Source organism: Canis aureus, chromosome 11, assembly GCF_053574225.1.
Source record: "Canis aureus isolate CA01 chromosome 11, VMU_Caureus_v.1.0, whole genome shotgun sequence".
Classification (NCBI taxonomy): Eukaryota; Metazoa; Chordata; class Mammalia; order Carnivora; family Canidae; genus Canis; species Canis aureus.
In genome coordinates this window covers 38,332,594-38,349,237 of record NC_135621.1, presented here as the reverse complement: position 1 = coordinate 38,349,237, position 16,644 = coordinate 38,332,594, and the positions used below count along the sequence as shown (strand labels likewise).

General features: G+C 39.7%; 1 protein-coding gene, 1 long non-coding RNA gene and 1 pseudogene across 7 annotated transcripts in view; 2 read left to right on the top strand and 1 right to left on the bottom strand.

Annotated features, from left to right (window-relative positions):
• Window positions 1-16,644, bottom strand: part of LOC144323906 (uncharacterized) — a 137,906-nt gene that overhangs the window by 57,121 nt on the left and 64,141 nt on the right. The window lies entirely within an intron of this gene.
• On the top strand, window positions 5,723-15,499 carry LOC144323904 (sulfotransferase 1C4). Its single transcript, XM_077914872.1, has 7 exons — window positions 5,723-6,129; window positions 7,067-7,192; window positions 8,206-8,303; window positions 9,263-9,389; window positions 9,606-9,700; window positions 13,121-13,301; window positions 14,213-15,499. Exons 1-7 carry the CDS (start codon window positions 5,961-5,963, stop codon window positions 14,326-14,328), a joined length of 912 nt encoding a protein of 303 aa, XP_077770998.1. The 5' UTR covers window positions 5,723-5,960; the 3' UTR covers window positions 14,329-15,499.
• On the top strand, window positions 10,285-11,799 carry LOC144323903 (heterogeneous nuclear ribonucleoprotein A1-like; annotated as a pseudogene).

Sequence of the window (16,644 nt, the reverse complement as noted above, 5' to 3'; positions counted from 1 at the left end):
CATTCTAAGCAAACACTCCAGAGAGTTGGAAGTTAACATGTAAATACTGAGTTGCATTTTAAAGCTCTCTAAAATGTGCAGTTGACTTCACTGTCATAACTGTAAGCTGCCATGCTAGAGTACTGGAGGCTGACAGCATGGACCGAGGGCTGAATGACTTCACTTGTCTTCCTAGAGGCAGTTACAGCCAGACCCAACACTCATCTTATATGCTTATAGCAGGGCACAGATGCTTAACAATCACTTCATCTTATATTCTTCCTCTCCAGACTATAGAGCTCTGTGAAATGGAAGATACCTGCACTCTGTAGTCAAATGAATAGAAGGGAGTCCTCACTTTACCACTAGCCTCTGAAGTAGAGGCCCTTTTTTGAACCTCTCCAAGTTTCCACCTAAATTTGAGACACAACTTCCCAATTCAAAGAACTAGTGCAAAGATTAAATGTGACACTTGCTGCCACCCTGAAAACTCTTCATAGCTGCTCCTTACCTATATAGTATCTAACTTATAAAGCTCCATCTGCGACATCTAAGGTTTTGCAAGACTGGACCCTTATCCTCCTCTTCCTACAGCACTCATTGCACTCCCTTTACTCTCCAGCAGTGCTGCCCACCTTCCCCTGAAAACATTTCATCTTTCTGTGCTTTTGCATATGCAAGCTCCTCTACCTAGAATCCCTTGCTATCTCAGTCACTTGGCCAACATCCTTTAGACCTCAGTTTAATTGTCTTCTCTATTCCAGAAGATCTCTCCCAAGTCCAGTCTGACTTCAGTGCTCCTTCTCCAATGCTCTAGAACACTGTTTCCATACCCCTCATTAAAGCAAATAACATACTATATTCTAATTGCTTGATTGCATATCTACCTCTACACCAGACTGCAAATTCCCTGCGAGCAGAGACTTGTCTTTCCACTGAGGTAGACACAAGATCCTACACTTAGAAACTGGAAATTCCTTTTCCCCTCTTCATCTCTGAGGATCTCTTAATCAATGGCCAAAGTCTCTTGCTCTGGGTCTCCACCTTTTCTTCCCATTGTCAATGCTGACTACTACTTCCTCTGATCTAATTTCTGAAAGCAGCTAAATCCTGGCCCAGCAGACACATGAAGATTTGGAAAGACACAGCAGGGAAGTCAGGAAAGAGAGACCAGTAAAATTCAAATTCTATACATACCCCACTGACTATCTTTTGTTAACCTTCTGTTTCCTTGTAGCAATAAACATCAAAGCTTGAAAAGAGAAAGAGCCTGTGTGCTTGTTTTCAAGTGAGCAAGGAGGGAAAGGCAGGGAGAGTATACCCCACTCACTCTCCATTTCCTGGGAACAGAGGTAGGTGGTAGCCGCTTCACAGAAAAAAAGAAACTACTGAGGCCCTAGGAACACTGACAAAGCAAAAACAGCCCCCAGTTCAGAGAAGGTCTTCTTGTGGTTCTCACAAACTGTTTCAGAGACAACAGTGTCCCTTCCCCTTTAGGGACTTTACCAATCTATCAGAATTCCTAACATGTTAGCTATGGCTGCTTATCTGCCATTCCTGCCTTTCTTCACTGATATTGGGAACTCAAAACTCCTCTTCTGGCACCAAAATATTTTTCTCTCTTTTTTCATTTGAGTAAAGTGGGTATTGGAGAATATGCTGTATTGGGATATGCTGTAGCACAATGAAGTAAGCTTCTCCTGAAACAGCAGTATGAAGAGGCCCACATGTGCCCACTATCTCTCCCTGCCCCTAAATCCCTCCACACTAATAAGGATAGGTCAGGGAAAATCATACATAAAAGTCTTGCCTAAGACACTCAACTTATACCAATTCTGTTTATTCATTGAATTTCATACTGAAATTTTTATGTGTCATTTCCTTACCCATAGTCATAACGGAGTAGTGCCATCTCCACAAAACAAGCTGAGTAAATCTCTAGGCCTAGAAGAGGAACCTGCAAATATGCTAATAACTGAGAAGTGCAAACAGCACACATTTGCCCACAAACCAGTAGGAAAGAGTCTAGAGTTCACTCAGCTTATATGAGATTCTAAAAAGTTTCTGATTCAGTCATTTTTCTAATCCCACTCATTAAACTTCCAGAGTTTTTCTGTTTTATTTTTCTTTTTTTTTCTTTTTTAGTTTTTCTGTTTTAAAGTTAGATTTAGCTACCATCTTCTTGCCTATCTGAGTTTCCATATAAAATACAGAACACCCAGTTACATTTGTAATTCAGATAAACAACAAATAATTTTTTAAGTTTAAGTACGTCCCAAATATCACATGGGATATACTTATACTGAAAATTCATTCATTATTTATCTGAAATTCAAATATAACTGGGTGTTTTGTGTTTTGACACTGATTATTTTCCAAGAATATAAAGGATACCTAAATAGAATAAGGTGGAATGGAAACAAGTTCTGGGTAAGCCACAAGTATTTCTCAATCCTTGCACAGTCTGGATATTCAAGTTATATTGATTATGGCCTTATTGTTTCTTCCTCCTGGTTTGGTTTGAAGGTTTGCACAAAAATGAGGCATTTTTTAATGAACCTAAGCTAAATATTGATTCAAGGAGTGAATGCAATTCCAATTAAATTTTTATCAATACAAACTTAGCTCACTTTCCAATATGTCTTTTAAAACAGCTTGCTGAATCAAAATATATTTTAGATGGATTCCTTTTGTAAAAAAATATTTTAAAAGAACCTGTTTAAGGAGAGTGACCAGCACTCTGTTTTTTCCTGAGAAAAATAGATTAGAGGGACACCTGGGTGGCTCAGTGGTTGAGCGTCTGCCTTCAGCTCAGGTCGTAATACCAGGGTTCTGGGATCGAGTTCCACGTCAGGCTCCCTGCAGGGAGCCTGCTTCTCCCTCTGCCTATGTCTCTACCTCTCTCTCTGTGTCTCTCGTGAATAAATAAAATATTAAAGAAAAACAGATTAGAAGTCCCAATCATAATTTTTTCAAATGGTCATATTTGTGACCTGAACAGGTTACTAAAGTTTGCAACTGGAACATCCAATGAGTGCACTGGGAGTTGGAACCTCCTTTCCACAACCAGAAAATAGCAATAACAGAGTCAGAGTCAGAAGTAGTAGTAGTAGTAGTAGTAGTATACTGTTATAGTAGTTTGGGGAAGAATTGGAGAAGGAAAGGATATAACTTCATCTTTGGTGTCCAATGTGTCCAATGTGTGACAAGTCTGCAAGCCCACAGCTACTTGGAGTTGGTTCAGGATTCACATACAGGAAGACTTCTTTCTGCAGACTGCCAAGTCATAGCCACCATGCTCACCTAAACCACAAAATAACAATGGCTCACAGAGCTCACGTCTTCCATTTTCTACTTAGGTTTACTCATTCTTTATCTCAAGAAATAGGAGCATGCTAGGCATTAGGCATAGAGCTGGTATAGACTGAGAAGACAAGACAGCCCAGGCCCTGTTTTACACATCTCTCAGTGTAGGATAGGAGGCAGAAAATTTTACAAGTAAATAAGCAAGACTAAATTCTGATGGCTGTTCTAAAGGAAAGGAGGGTGCCACAAGCAAGGAAATAGGAGAGACCTACTTCAGATGGCACTGAAGTTCAGAGAAAGCCTCCCCAGAAAGGATACCTTTAAGGAATACATTAAAAAAGACTTGGAGAAACCTAAAAAATCAAACAAGAACCAAACAGGCAACAACCAAGACAGTATCAGAAGAAAAAAAGCAGTGTCAATGCAGGCAGAAGCCCAGGGCCTGCCAGGATGGGACAAAGGCCTTTCTGGCTGCAGCCTTGTAAGAGGTTAAGGCCCTCGTGGGATGCTGTAAAGGTTTGGGTGGGAAGGGCTTTAAGCAAAAGTGAAATTCCTGATTGCCCAGAACAGAATGAATTCTGAGAAAGTCTAGGGCAAGAAAGATATTCCAACAGCAATTCTCTGACACCAGTTGGGCGTTCTGCAATTCAACTCAGTTTGACACTAACTACCTAGAGTTAGTGCAGACCCCACAAGTTAAGAGCAAAGTCATTCACAAGACTGCCCCCACTTCAGATGCCAGCTGCAAAGCTTGGAGACCATCTGCACTTCTGACAAACCAGCTATAAATTTGAAGTATTCCATGACCCCCTAGTTCAATAATTCATTAGTATGACTTTCAGAACTCACTAAAAGCACTATACCTACAATTTTAGTTTTATCATAAAAGATACAGATCAGGATCAGCCAAATAGAAGAGGAGCACAGGGAAAGCTCTTGATGGAGAGGAAACACAGAGCTGCCATGCTCTCTCCTCATGGAATCCAGGTATGCCACCTTCCAAGAACATTAGTGTATTCACCAACCAGGAAGCTCCATTGAGCTCCAGGAAGCAGGTTTATTGGGGTCTTACTGTGTCATTGGCCACATGATTGGACTCGGTCTCTAGACTCTCTCTGTTCACTGGAGGTTGAAGATGGAACTGAAAGTACCAACCCTCTAATCACCTGCTTGATCTTCGGGTGTGGCTAGCCCTCCTCTGAAACTATCTAAGGGCCCACCAGGAGTCACCTCATTAGCATAAACTCAGGTATAGTCTAAAGGAACTTTTTTTGAATAACCAAAGATACTCCAATCATTCAAGAACTTACAAGAGTTTTTGAAACTCTGCAAGGAACCAGAGAAAAAGACCTGATATATTCTTTATTATACCACAATAAGAGACAGGAAAAGTAGGTGGGTGACTGGTAATATTTAGCAGTTAAAAACTAAAAGGAGGGGCACCTGGATGGCTCAGTAGGTTAAGTGTCCAACTCTTGATTTCGGCTTGGGTCATGGTCTCAAAGTCATGAGATCAAAGTGGGGGGGGGAGGGTCTGCGCTCAGCAGGGAGTCTGCTTGAGATTTTCTCCCTCTGCCCCTCCCCCCTACTCCTGTGTGCACACACACACACACTCATTTTCTCTAAAATAAATTAATAAATCTTTTTAAAAACCCAGAAAACTAAAAGGAATCTGGCCTTGTTTTAGAAGTGTCCCACAGAGAAGAGATAATGGAATAGAAGAAAAATATTTAAAACTTAAAAGGGAACCAGAAATCATTCCAAGGAAAAAACAAGGCATTGCTTGCATCTCTTGTGCTTTAAATTAGACATGCTTGTTTTGATACTGACACAGTACAGCCTACAAAAGAAAGAAACTTTTCTAATATAGCGTTTTTATTTCACTCTTAAAAGTAACAGCACTGACCCTTCCAGATGTTTGTGCTGGGAGATTCAACTCTAGGACTTCCCTGCCAAGAGCCCACAGAAATTTCCCTTCAGTCTTCCAGGGAAGTTATTCTATATTGCTATCTAATTCCATGAGCAAATTCCCTGTAACTTTTTTTTTTTTAATTTTATTTATTTATTCATGGGAAACACAGAGAGAGAGGCAGAGACACAGGCAGAGGGAGGAGCAGGCTCCATGCAGGGATCCCAACGTGGGACTCGATCCGGGGTCTCCAGGATCGCGCCCTGGGCTGAGGGCGGCGCTAAACCGCTGAGCCACCCGGGCTGCCCCTCCCTGTAACTTTTTAATTAGCATAAAATTCACAGAAGAAACAGTTAATGAATATTTGTGAATTATTTCATGAACGCAAAGATAAAGAACGGAACATAAACAACTTGGCATTAACTCTTTTTAAACTGACACAGAAGAACCAGACTGATCTGAACATGACACAGCAGCCAGGACTTGGGAGGGCCTCTGGTATTTCGTCACAGCCTGGCTGGGAGGAGGGCTGGAGCTCATTAAGAAAACGCCTGAGTACAAAGGCCTACATCGCAGTTCCGTGCTTCCTGGAACTTGGGCGGACAGAGCTGTAGCTACTTTCTCCTTTGACTGACAGCCATCCCCAGCTGTCCAGGAAGAATTTGCAGTCTGAATTTTGCATTGCCTGTGCAATAACAGAAGTGCAGCTTTGTGCTGACTGAGCAGTAACATTTTATCTGGAGCACTACTCTGATTTCTGACACTAATGGCCTTAAACAAAATGGAGGATTTTAAATTTGATGGAACAACACGCCTACCTGTCGCTTATGTGGAGGGGATTTTACAACCCACACCTACCTGTGACATCTGGGACCAGATCTGGAATTTCCAAGCCAAGTCTGATGATCTGCTTATTGCCACCTATCCTAAAGCAGGTAGGTGAAAGGGGAGGGGGAAGGTGGGGAAGAGAATTAGGAAGGTGAGTAATGAAAATACACTAATAATGAAATGAAGAAACTGATCTGGGTTGGAAGATTGTTTACTGGACAGAGTGATATGGCTAAGACAAATCACTTGTGGAAACTGAAACTAGAGAAAAAAATATTAAAATGACATGTGAAGGGCAGCCGGAGTGGCTCAGCTGTTTAGTGCCTGCCTTCCGCCAGGGCACAATCCTGGAGACCCAGGATTGAGTCCCACATCGGGCTCCCTGCAGGGAGCCTGCTTCTGTCTCTGCCTATTCTCTGCCCACCCCCCTCTGTCTCTCAGGAATAAATAAATAAAATCTTTAAAAATAAATAAAACAAAATAAAATGACATGTGAAATTTTAAGAATTTAATTCTTCCTGTGATGTACATATTTTTTTACTTCCCCAGGAGAGAGTGACTCAAACAGCCAAGAACTAACCAGCTAGATTTGTTGATTTGTTTGTTCCCGATGCAGGCTGTTATTGCAGATCCTGTAAAAAAAAATAGCTTTGTGTGTGTAAGCTAAAAAGGGGATCCCAAGACCAACTTGGGGAACAATTAGGGGAGCTTTGGTCCTGCAAAGCTGATTTCACTTCAGCAGCCTCCAGAAGCCCCCAAAGACCCCTCAGGGTTTGAAAACTACTTTTTTGATTTCCATCTTCCCTTGGGGTATGTTGTGAACCTACTTCCTTATTTCAATAATCAGTTTAACGAAAGTTGCTATAGAAGTCAGACTTCTTGACTCGTATTATATTAACACAATACATAAATTAAAAATGTTTTCTGAGTTGCACTATAAATCTAGCTTTAAAATTCAGAGAGATGTTCTAACAAATATGATCATATTTAAAGAAATGTAGTATACTAAATGTCTATGCATCTTCATCTTACACGTGGAATAAGGAACAACATGGACTCAGGAGATAGTGGACTTAATACAAAATGAAGGGGATGTTGACAAAAGTCAAAGAGCACCTATTCATGTACGAATTCCTTTCATTGAATGGATAATCCCATCCATTGGATCTGGTGAGTATGGAATAACCACGCTTGACTAAATACACACCTGGGGTTTTTACTATCACATAGCCCTCTCAAAATCCTAGGCATTCAAGCTGAAAAAAGTTATAGAAAAGATATAAGAATTGATACAACCACTTCAAAAAAAAAAACTAGAAAAAAAATTCTAGGCATTCAAATAATTAGTAATGGATTCTGTGACTGCATTTTTTTAACTATGTTTGGTCATTGCTGTACTCCAGACGTCTTCTAGTGGAATTACTACTTATATAAAAGTACATTAAGTTTTCATTCTCTATTAGAAATTAATTTTAGGGGGATCCCTGGGTGGCGCAGCGGTTTGGCGCCTGCCTTTGGCCCAGGGCGTGATCCTGGAGACCTGGGATCGAATCCCACGTCGGGTTCCCGGGGCATGGAGCCTGCTTCTCCCTCTGCCTATGTCTCTGCCTCTCTCTCTCTCTCTCTCTCTGTGACTATCATAAATAAATAAATAAAATAAAAAAAAGAAATTAATTTTAGGGGCACCTGGGTGGCTTAGTGGTTGAGCGGCTGCCTTCAACTTAGGTCGTGATCCCGGGGTCCTGGGTTTTAGTCCCACATTGGGCTCCCCACAGGGAACTTCCTTCTCCCTCTGCCTGTGTCCCTGCCTCTGTGTGTGTGTGTGTGTGTGTGTGTGTGTGTGTGTGTCTCATGAATAAACAAATAAAATCTTTAAAAAAAGAAATTAATTTTATTCCACAAGGATGAGCCGAAGTAAGATAATTTCATAGTAGAAGGGTTTGAATTTTTTAGGTTCTAAATTATTTATTTTCTTATTTGTTATGTTTAAAAACTATTCTAGCTAAAAAGAAAAGTCATTCTTAGGCTAGATATAGTCTTGCAGATCAAAAAACTACAGTCACAGTTCTCTCACAGGTGACTTGAATTGTTCAATTGTTCCTAAAGTAGTGATAATGTAAACAACAAGATTTTGAAGCAAAAAGAAAAAAATAATGAGAAGTAATCAAAAATCGATTTTATAGGTTTGGAAAGAGCTAATGAAATGCCCTCACCACGGACCCTGAAAACACATCTTCCCATCCATTTGCTGCCACCATCCTTCATAGAAAAAAACTGCAAGGTAAAAAGCAAAAGGGGGCAGCCCTGGTGGCTCAGCAGTTTAGTGCCGCCTTTGGCCTAGGGCGTGATCCTGGAGATCCTGGCCTTTGGCCTAGGGCGTGATCCTGGAGACCCAGGATCGAGTCCCATGTCAGGCTCCCTGCATGGAGTCTGCTTCTCTCTCTGCCTCTCTCTCTCTCTCTCTGTGTCTCTCATGAATGAATAGATAAAATCTTAAAAAAAAAAAAAAAAGGCAAAAAGAATTTACAGTTTACTCCTTAGAACAACCCTAGAGTGGTCTTCAGCTTCCTCTTAAAACATGTCTCTTGTTAGGGCACCTAGATGGCTCAGTTGGTTAAGCATCTGAGTCTTGGTTTCAGCTCAGGTCATGATCTCAGCATGGTTAAGATCAAGCCCCATGTCTGACTCCACACTCTGCATGGAGTCTCCTTGAGATTCTCTCCCTCTCCCTCTGCCTCTTGCCCCACTTGTACTCTCTCTCTCTCTCTAAAAGAAACAAATTTAAAAATCTTAAAAAAAAAAAAAAAAAAAAAAAAAAAACCTCTTCGCTTGTTAACGAAAAGAGAGTCCAGGCAGCCCAGGTGACTCAGCGGTTTAGCACCACCTTCAGCCCAGGGCGTGATCCTGGGGATCCAGGATCGAGTCCCACGTCAGGCTCCCTGCGTGGAGTCTGCCTGTGTCTCTGCCTCTCTCTCTCTCTCTGATCTCTCTGTCTCTCATGAATAAATAAATAAAACTTTTAAAAAAAAAGAAAGAAAAGAGAGTCTATCTTTCACGATAATCAATAGGCAAACTGATCTGAATCCTTTTCAAATCACACAAAAACCAATATCACAAGAATGCAGCATCAGAAAATCTCATCTGTATGGAATGTATCCACTTGAACATAATTTGTTGGACAATAAGTACATATAAGTCTAATCCCATTTTTGCTTCTTTCCCTCTTTCTGCCATTCCTAGATAATCTATGTGGCAAGAAATCCAAAGGACAATATGGTGTCTTATTACCATTTCCAAAGAATGAATAAATCTCTTCCTGCTCCAGGAACCTGGGAAGAGTATTTTGAGAATTTTCTGGCTGGGAAAGGTAAGAGAATTAATCTTTATTTCCTTCCTTTCTCAAAATCCTCAAACATTCCAAAAGGAAAGAATCATTTCCTTATTATGCTGGGGGTCTGCTTGCTTTACTGTGAAGAAATCATCAGTGTGATACTCTCCCTCTCTTTAGGAACTCTCCTTTCAGTGGAGTATCTGTTTGGGGGCTTCTATGATTCATTACCCCGTTTTTCATTCCTCCTTGCAGTATGCTGGGGTTCTTGGTATGACCACGTGAAAGGATGGTGGAAAGCCAAAGACCAACACCGCATTCTCTACCTCTTCTATGAGGACCTGAAGAAGGTGAGGGGCAATACCACCTAATGTGTTCTCATTGGACCATAAGACATTTAGGTCATAATGCATGTATCCCACTGGGGACCCACAGATTTGAAACAAGGAATAGAAAACGCTACATTTCATTGGTTACTGCTGTCCATGCATCAAAGCCCACATGGTATGTCATGAGTTTATGTATCACATAGTTTCATCTCCAACCTCTTGGTGCTCTGGAGAATGGTACATCTTTTCCATACAGGCAAAATATGAGTGTTACCTTTCCCGCATCGGACTCCTTGCGAGGAGCCTGCTTCTCCCTCTGCCTGTGTCTCTGACTGTCTCTGCATCTCACATTAATAAATAAGTAAAATCTTTTTTAAAAAAAAAAAGAGAGAGAGAAAGGGAAAAAGAAAGAAAGAAAGAAAGAAAAGAAAGAAAGAAAGAAAGAAAGAAAGAAAGAAAGAAAGAAAGAAAGAAGAAGAGAAAGAAGAAAGAAAGAAAGAAGAGAAAAAGAAGAAAGAAAGAAAGAAAGAAAGAAAGAAAGAAAGAAAGAAAGAAAGAAAGAGAAAGAAAGAAAGAAAGAAAGAAAGAAAGAAAGAAAGAAAGAAAGAAAGAAAGAAAAGAAATGTTATAGCAGGGGATAGTATGCTGTAAGGCAGGAGTTTCCCTTCCGTGAGTAGGTATGACAAACTGAGGAATCCATAGAAGGAAAGGTGCTATTAAACTCAAAATAGGAGATAATGTTTGTTAGATTACTCCTTTCTGCCCCTGGACGCTGCCGAGTAAACATCCTTAAAGTCTCTCCTCCCACCGCCGTCATGTCTAAGTCAGAGTCTTCCAAAGAGCCTGAGCAGCTGTGGAAGCTCTTCATTGGAGGTTTGAACTTTGAAACAACTGATGAGGGTCTGAGGAGCCATTTTGAACAATGGGGAATGCTTACGGACTGTGTGGTAATGAGAGATCCAAGATCAAGTACTCCAGAGGCTTTGGGTTTGTCACATATGCCACCATAGAGGAGGTGGATGCAGCTATGAATGCAAGGCCACACAAGGTGGATGGAAGAGTTGTGGAACCAAAGAAGGCTGTCTCAAGAGAAGATTCTCAAAGACCTGGTGCCCACTTAACTGTGAAAAAGATTTTTGTTGGCATTAAAGAAGACACTGAAGAACATCATCTAAGAGATTATTTTGAACAGTATGGGAAAATTGAGGTGATTGAGATCATGACTGACCAAGGCAGTGGCAAAAAGAGAGTTTTTGCTTTTGTGACATTTGATGACCATGACTCTGTAGGCAAGATTGTCATTCAAAAATACCATACTGTGAATGGCCACAACTGTGAAGTAAGGAAAGCCCTATCAAAGCAAGAGATGGCCAGTGCTTCATCCATCCAAAGAGGCTGAAGTGGTTCTGGAAACTTTGGTGATGGTCATGGAGGTGGTTTTGGTGGGAATGACAACTTTGGTCATGGAGGGAACTTCAGTGGTTGAGGTAGCTTTGGTGGCAGTCGAGGTGGTGGTGGATACGGTAGCAGTGGGGATGGCTATAACAGATTTGGTAATGATGGAAGCAACTTTGGAGGTAATGGAAGCTATAATGATTTTGGCAATTACAACAACCAACCCTCAAATTTTGGACCCATGAAAGGAGGAAATTTTGGAGACAGAAGCTCTGTACCATTCTCCAGAGCACCAAGAGGTTGGAGATGAAGCTCTGGCCCCTATGGTGGTGGAGGCCAGTACTTTGCCAAACCATGAAACCAAGGTGGCTATGGTGGTTCCAGCAGCAGCAGCTATGGCAGTGGCAGAAGGTTTTAATTACTGCCAGGAAACAAAGCTTAGCAGGAGAGGAGAGCCAGAGAAGTGACAGGGAAGCTACAGGTTACAACAGATTTGTGAACTCAGCCAAGCACAGTGGTGGCAGGGCCTAGCTGCTACAAAGAAGACATGTTTTAGACAATACTCATGTGTATGGGCAAAAAACTCAAGGACTGTATTTGTGACTAATTGTATAACAGGTTATTTTAGTTTCTGTTCTGTGGAAAGTGTAAAGCATTCCAACAAAGGGTTTTAGTGTAGATTTTCTTTTTTTTTTTTTTTTTTTTTGCACCCATGCTGTTGATTGCTAAATGTAATAGTCTGATCATGACGCTGAATAAATGTGTCTTTTTTAAAATAAATAAATAAATAAATTCAGAATAGGAAAACTCCATGTAGGTGATAATTGTCTACCATATGTAGACATATGGCAAAGTAAGGATATGTCATCAGAAATGACACCCTTTTACTGGAGTACATCCTAATGTATTGTGAAGGCTAGAAAGAAACTTTATTGCACAGGTAGTCTAACCTCAGAGTCCCTAGATCCCTTTTAAATATTTCTGTGATCATGTTCTGGAATGTCCCCTGACTAGTTACTCAAAGCTCAATATTCTCATCACTCTTGCTGATTCCCAGTCTATGTGAGGCCAATTAAATTAAGCACTACTTTTGACATCCAAGCTTTTAAAGCAGAATACACAGTTTTCAGGCTAAACTTTTCCACTTTCCCTCTCCTACCACTCCTCCTGGAGATAGGGATTTCCCATAGTGACAGCTCCCTAGGGTTGTGTGTCCCTCTGATGAGGAAACATTGGAACTGAGCTCCTCAGTTCCTGGACATGCTAGGTAGTAGACTTACTAGCCATGGGTGCCTTTTGCATATCTCATGGGTGCAAAATAGCCATCTCTCATTCTCTTGCTGCTACTTATTGCCACCACTAAAAAGGTCTGGGACATTTTTATCAATGTCAGAATAGAAGACAGGCTTAAATCGTCTGCCCCATGCTCCAATGTCTTTGTTGTTATCATCAGTCTATGGACTCTCTCTCTTAAACATTTGGCTGAACGAGAACCCTCTCATAACTGACTTGTGTGAGACATTTGGGCATAACTCTCAGTGAAACATTCTCCATGCACTGCATGTCATTATATGGTGAATTTTTCATGAATACTATTCAGTTTTTGCTTCTATGTTAGAGCAAGAAAAGCTTAGTAATTCCAGCTACTAAAAAAATAGAACAATATGAGCCATCACGTTAAAATAAGTTATTTCTGGATAGCTGAGTATTTGTGAGATAAGATTTTTTTTAAGGTTTTATTTATTTATTTATTTGAGACAGAGACAGAGTGCATGAGAGCAGGAGGAAGAAGGATAAAAATCTCAAGACTGCACTGAGTGTGGAGCACAACACAAGGCTCAATCTCACAACCCTGAGATCATAACCTGAGCCAAAATCAAGAGTGGAATGCTTAACTGAATGAACCAATCAGGCACCCCTAAGATTTTTTTTTTTTATTTTAACTCATGACATGTGACTGATTACTGTTATTAATTCATTTCAATATTCTTTTTAAACCAATTATCTTACACCAAATCTTCACTTTTCTTTTGACTCTCATCATAGAATACAAAGCATGAAATTCAGAAGGTGGCAGAGTTTATTGGAAAAAACCTAGATGATGAAATCCTAGATAAAATTGTCCATCACACTTCATTTGATGTTATGAAGCAGAATCCAATGTCAAACTATTCATCAGTTCCTGCTAAAATCATGAACCACTCTGTGTCTCCATTCATGAGAAAAGGTTTTTATATTTTCTTTTGGTCATAATCTTTAAAGAATCATCCAGTCTTTAACAGCCTTGAGTGAGTTTTCTGTGGCTAAGAAAAATAAGATCTATAACAAATGATTCTGGGAAAAAAAGTATTTAGCAAATCAGGAATGAAATGAAAACAATGTTTAGACTATTGAAGAGTGAGGTGCGGTCAAACTCCTTATGCCCCCTTTCCAGAGATCTGGCTGATAAGGTGAAAAAACGCAGAATTAAATCAGATAGAGCAAAGAATCCATTTTATTAAGGGCTTTATGCTATTGGTTGGATTTATTCATTCAAAAATACTTATTGAGTGGCTACAATGAGTCAGGCTCTATTCTAGATAATGTTCAGTTAACAGTAAACAAACAACTTTCTTCCCTTGTGAACATTATATTCTAGCCACAAACAAAATAAACAAGAATACTCAGAATAATATATGATGGTAAGCCCTATGGGAAAAAAAACAATCTGCAGAAAGGTTACAGGGATTGCAACTGGAGAATTTGGTGGATCTTTTTTGGTTTTCTTCCTCAAAACTGTACCTTGAGTTTTTCCACATGCAAGCCTTTCTCAGTGGGCCTGTAGATAAAAACTATAGGCATAAGCACCTACCACAATTTGATGTGCAAAGAGGCAGGAGGAAAAAAACAAGAAATTCCCCAGGCCTGCTGTTTTAATTTTGGTAGTTTCATTTCCCCCATTAATGTGACTCAGCAGGTAATGGGATATCCTTGTCCCACAAATCAGATAAGAAATTATTCTTAACTTTCAGAATGAAATTGACAGGTTAGCAGCAGAAATAATTTGTCTAATATTGCCCCCTTGGAAGGTAGAGTATACACACAGAAACAGGAGAATAGAGAAATGCAAGCTGACTCTCTCCCACATAACTGTTTCAGGGATAGTTGGAGACTGGAAGAATCACTTTACCGTGGCTCAGAATGAAAGATTTAATGAAGACTACAAGAAGAAAATGGCTGATACCAATCTAACTTTTCACTTCCAATTCTCATAAAAAAGAAAAGAACCAACATTTTTTTAGTTTGTTACCTAATTTACTGGTAATAACCAATAAAACTTTATTACCCACATGATACTAAATTCAGATTCTCAGACTAGCTGTGTATTATATTTGCTCTTGCTCACTCTAAAAAAAATAGGAATAAAGCTAGCAGAGATTGAGCACAAGGTAGAAAGTGGAAACATGATAGCATGTGGAGGAAGAAGGTTCAATAATTACTAATTACAATCACGGCATCATCGCTGATTATCATAATATTTATGTTTTCGACAGGTCATGTGTTTGTTGACATACTAGAAATGTCTCATTCCTTGTGTAAGAAAACACTAAAGCTTTCAAAGTAAGCATTGGTTCAGGCTAATTTTTCAATGCAGCACTAAAATATGTAGATAGTGACTATCTCTCCCAGAAATTTCTTGGTAGTCAAGTAACCATCAAGTAACTCTGTTTCCTCATAAAACTTTCTGATTCACTTCAGTGTTCCTCCTATAATACATCTATCCCTATCTCTTACCACATCATATATACTTAACTCTTTTTCTCACCCCAGTTAATGCCGATTGAGTCTTGGAGTCACATCTTGACTCTTTACGTCTATGGAGTCTTGTTCGTGTAGCCACCCTTCTGGCTCAGAAACATGTAACCTCTTGCCCATACTAGTATAATTTCATAACTCGTTTCTCTGTCTCTCACACATCTACCAGGGTTACTTTCCTAAAACAAAATTTCATTATATTTCTCTTTAGCTCTAAATCCTATGCTTTTTTAGCCATCAATTCAAAGGGAGCTATAATGATATGATATGGGAGATCTCACCTTCCAAAACACTTTTCTAGCTTAATTTCACCTTCTAAACCACTTCCATACTTCAGCAAATAAGTCTACTCACTGAGTCCTAATCACATCTTGCAGGTTCCTATCCTACTAGTTTTATTTTTACCATGCCTCCATCTGAAATTTCCTTTCCTTTCTTTCTACCTATCCAAAACATATAACATGCTTCAATAACCAGTGCAAGTAGTTCATTATCCTGAAGATAGCATTTGCTTTTCTGAAGTCCTCTACACTTGGTATAATTCATTTGTCATTAAAATTAAAGTATATTGTATCTCTTGTATGTATATATTCTCTTAAAAGACAATTAAAATTTTTAAATTTATTAAAATTTTTGTTTTTTTCTCCATGATAGAAACATTGCTATATATTCATTGCACATCAAACAAAATATGACAAGCACAAAAATAAGTAACTGAAAGAATATATCAGTCAAGGAAATTCTAAAAGCTAACTTTTTATATTTTAAGTAGTCCCTATAATAGCTATCATCTATAGCTTTTGTCCAATATACTAGCTACTAGCCTCATGTGGCTTTTAAATTAACTAAAACTAAATAAAATTAAATTACTCATATTCAGTAAAGTTCAAGTGCTCAGTAGCAACACATGCCTAGTAGCTATCACTTGGACATTATAAAACACTTCTATCCTCAGAGAAAATTCTATTGAATAAGACATTTTATTTTTACAATCCTTTGAATGTCGCATTATTAGAAAACTAAATCCCAATTAGAAAACTAAAACTAAAGTCTAGAGATATTAGTTAAGTTACTCAAAAAAGAAATACTAACGTTTAAGTTCAAACACAGCTCCAATGTTTCCAAAACCTGAATAGAGTCTCCCTTCCTGTTCCTGCCACAGACTCATCACAGATGCATCATGATCCCGTCTAACTAAAGGCTACCCAACCCAGATTCCAACCCAAAAACAACCAGACTGGCATCAAACTGTCCATCATCCCCCATGATCAAGGGAAGCTTAACAGTAGTCAACTGAATAACTGAAGCATTCCCACTGTCTACATGCTCTGAAGTAGACAGAGCCCTAAGCCAACAATAGCCTCCCACTTGACATCCACAGCATATGTCCAGTCTAAAATTTGTCCCTTATACCTTTATATCTCTTAGGTTTCTCATGAAACTGGGCATAATTTCTGCAGGCCCTTATCTGAATTCAGTGCCTTCTGTGGCTGTGTTCAGTTCTCCCCCGCATACTATCACTCCCCCAAGACACCAAAATTCACGCCCTGCCCTGTTGCCTCACACAGACAGCTCAGACCTGTTGCTGTGCCTCAGCACAGACAGCTTGTGCTCAGTCCATGGCCCTTGGATTTTTGACATTGCACTCAAGGTGCTACCTCTTACTTTCCTCCAAATCACCTATATATTCTTGGCAGGCAAAATCAATCTGTATATTTTGGTAACCTAGACCTAGCCCCAAACAGAACTCAAACTGGCCTTAACTTGGCTTCTCC

What these genes read in the sequence shown, in the direction of transcription:
- LOC144323904 (XM_077914872.1), top strand. Translation starts at nt 5,961, where the DNA reads ATGGCCTTAAACAAAATGGAGGATTTTAAATTTGATGGAACAACACGC. An exon ending in TGCCACCTATCCTAAAGCAG is followed by an intron (nt 6,130 to 7,066) that starts GTAGGTGAAAGG and finishes ACGTGGAATAAG; the next exon opens with GAACAACATGGACTCAGGAG. An exon ending in GAATTTTCTGGCTGGGAAAG is followed by an intron (nt 9,390 to 9,605) that starts GTAAGAGAATTA and finishes TCCTCCTTGCAG; the next exon opens with TATGCTGGGGTTCTTGGTAT.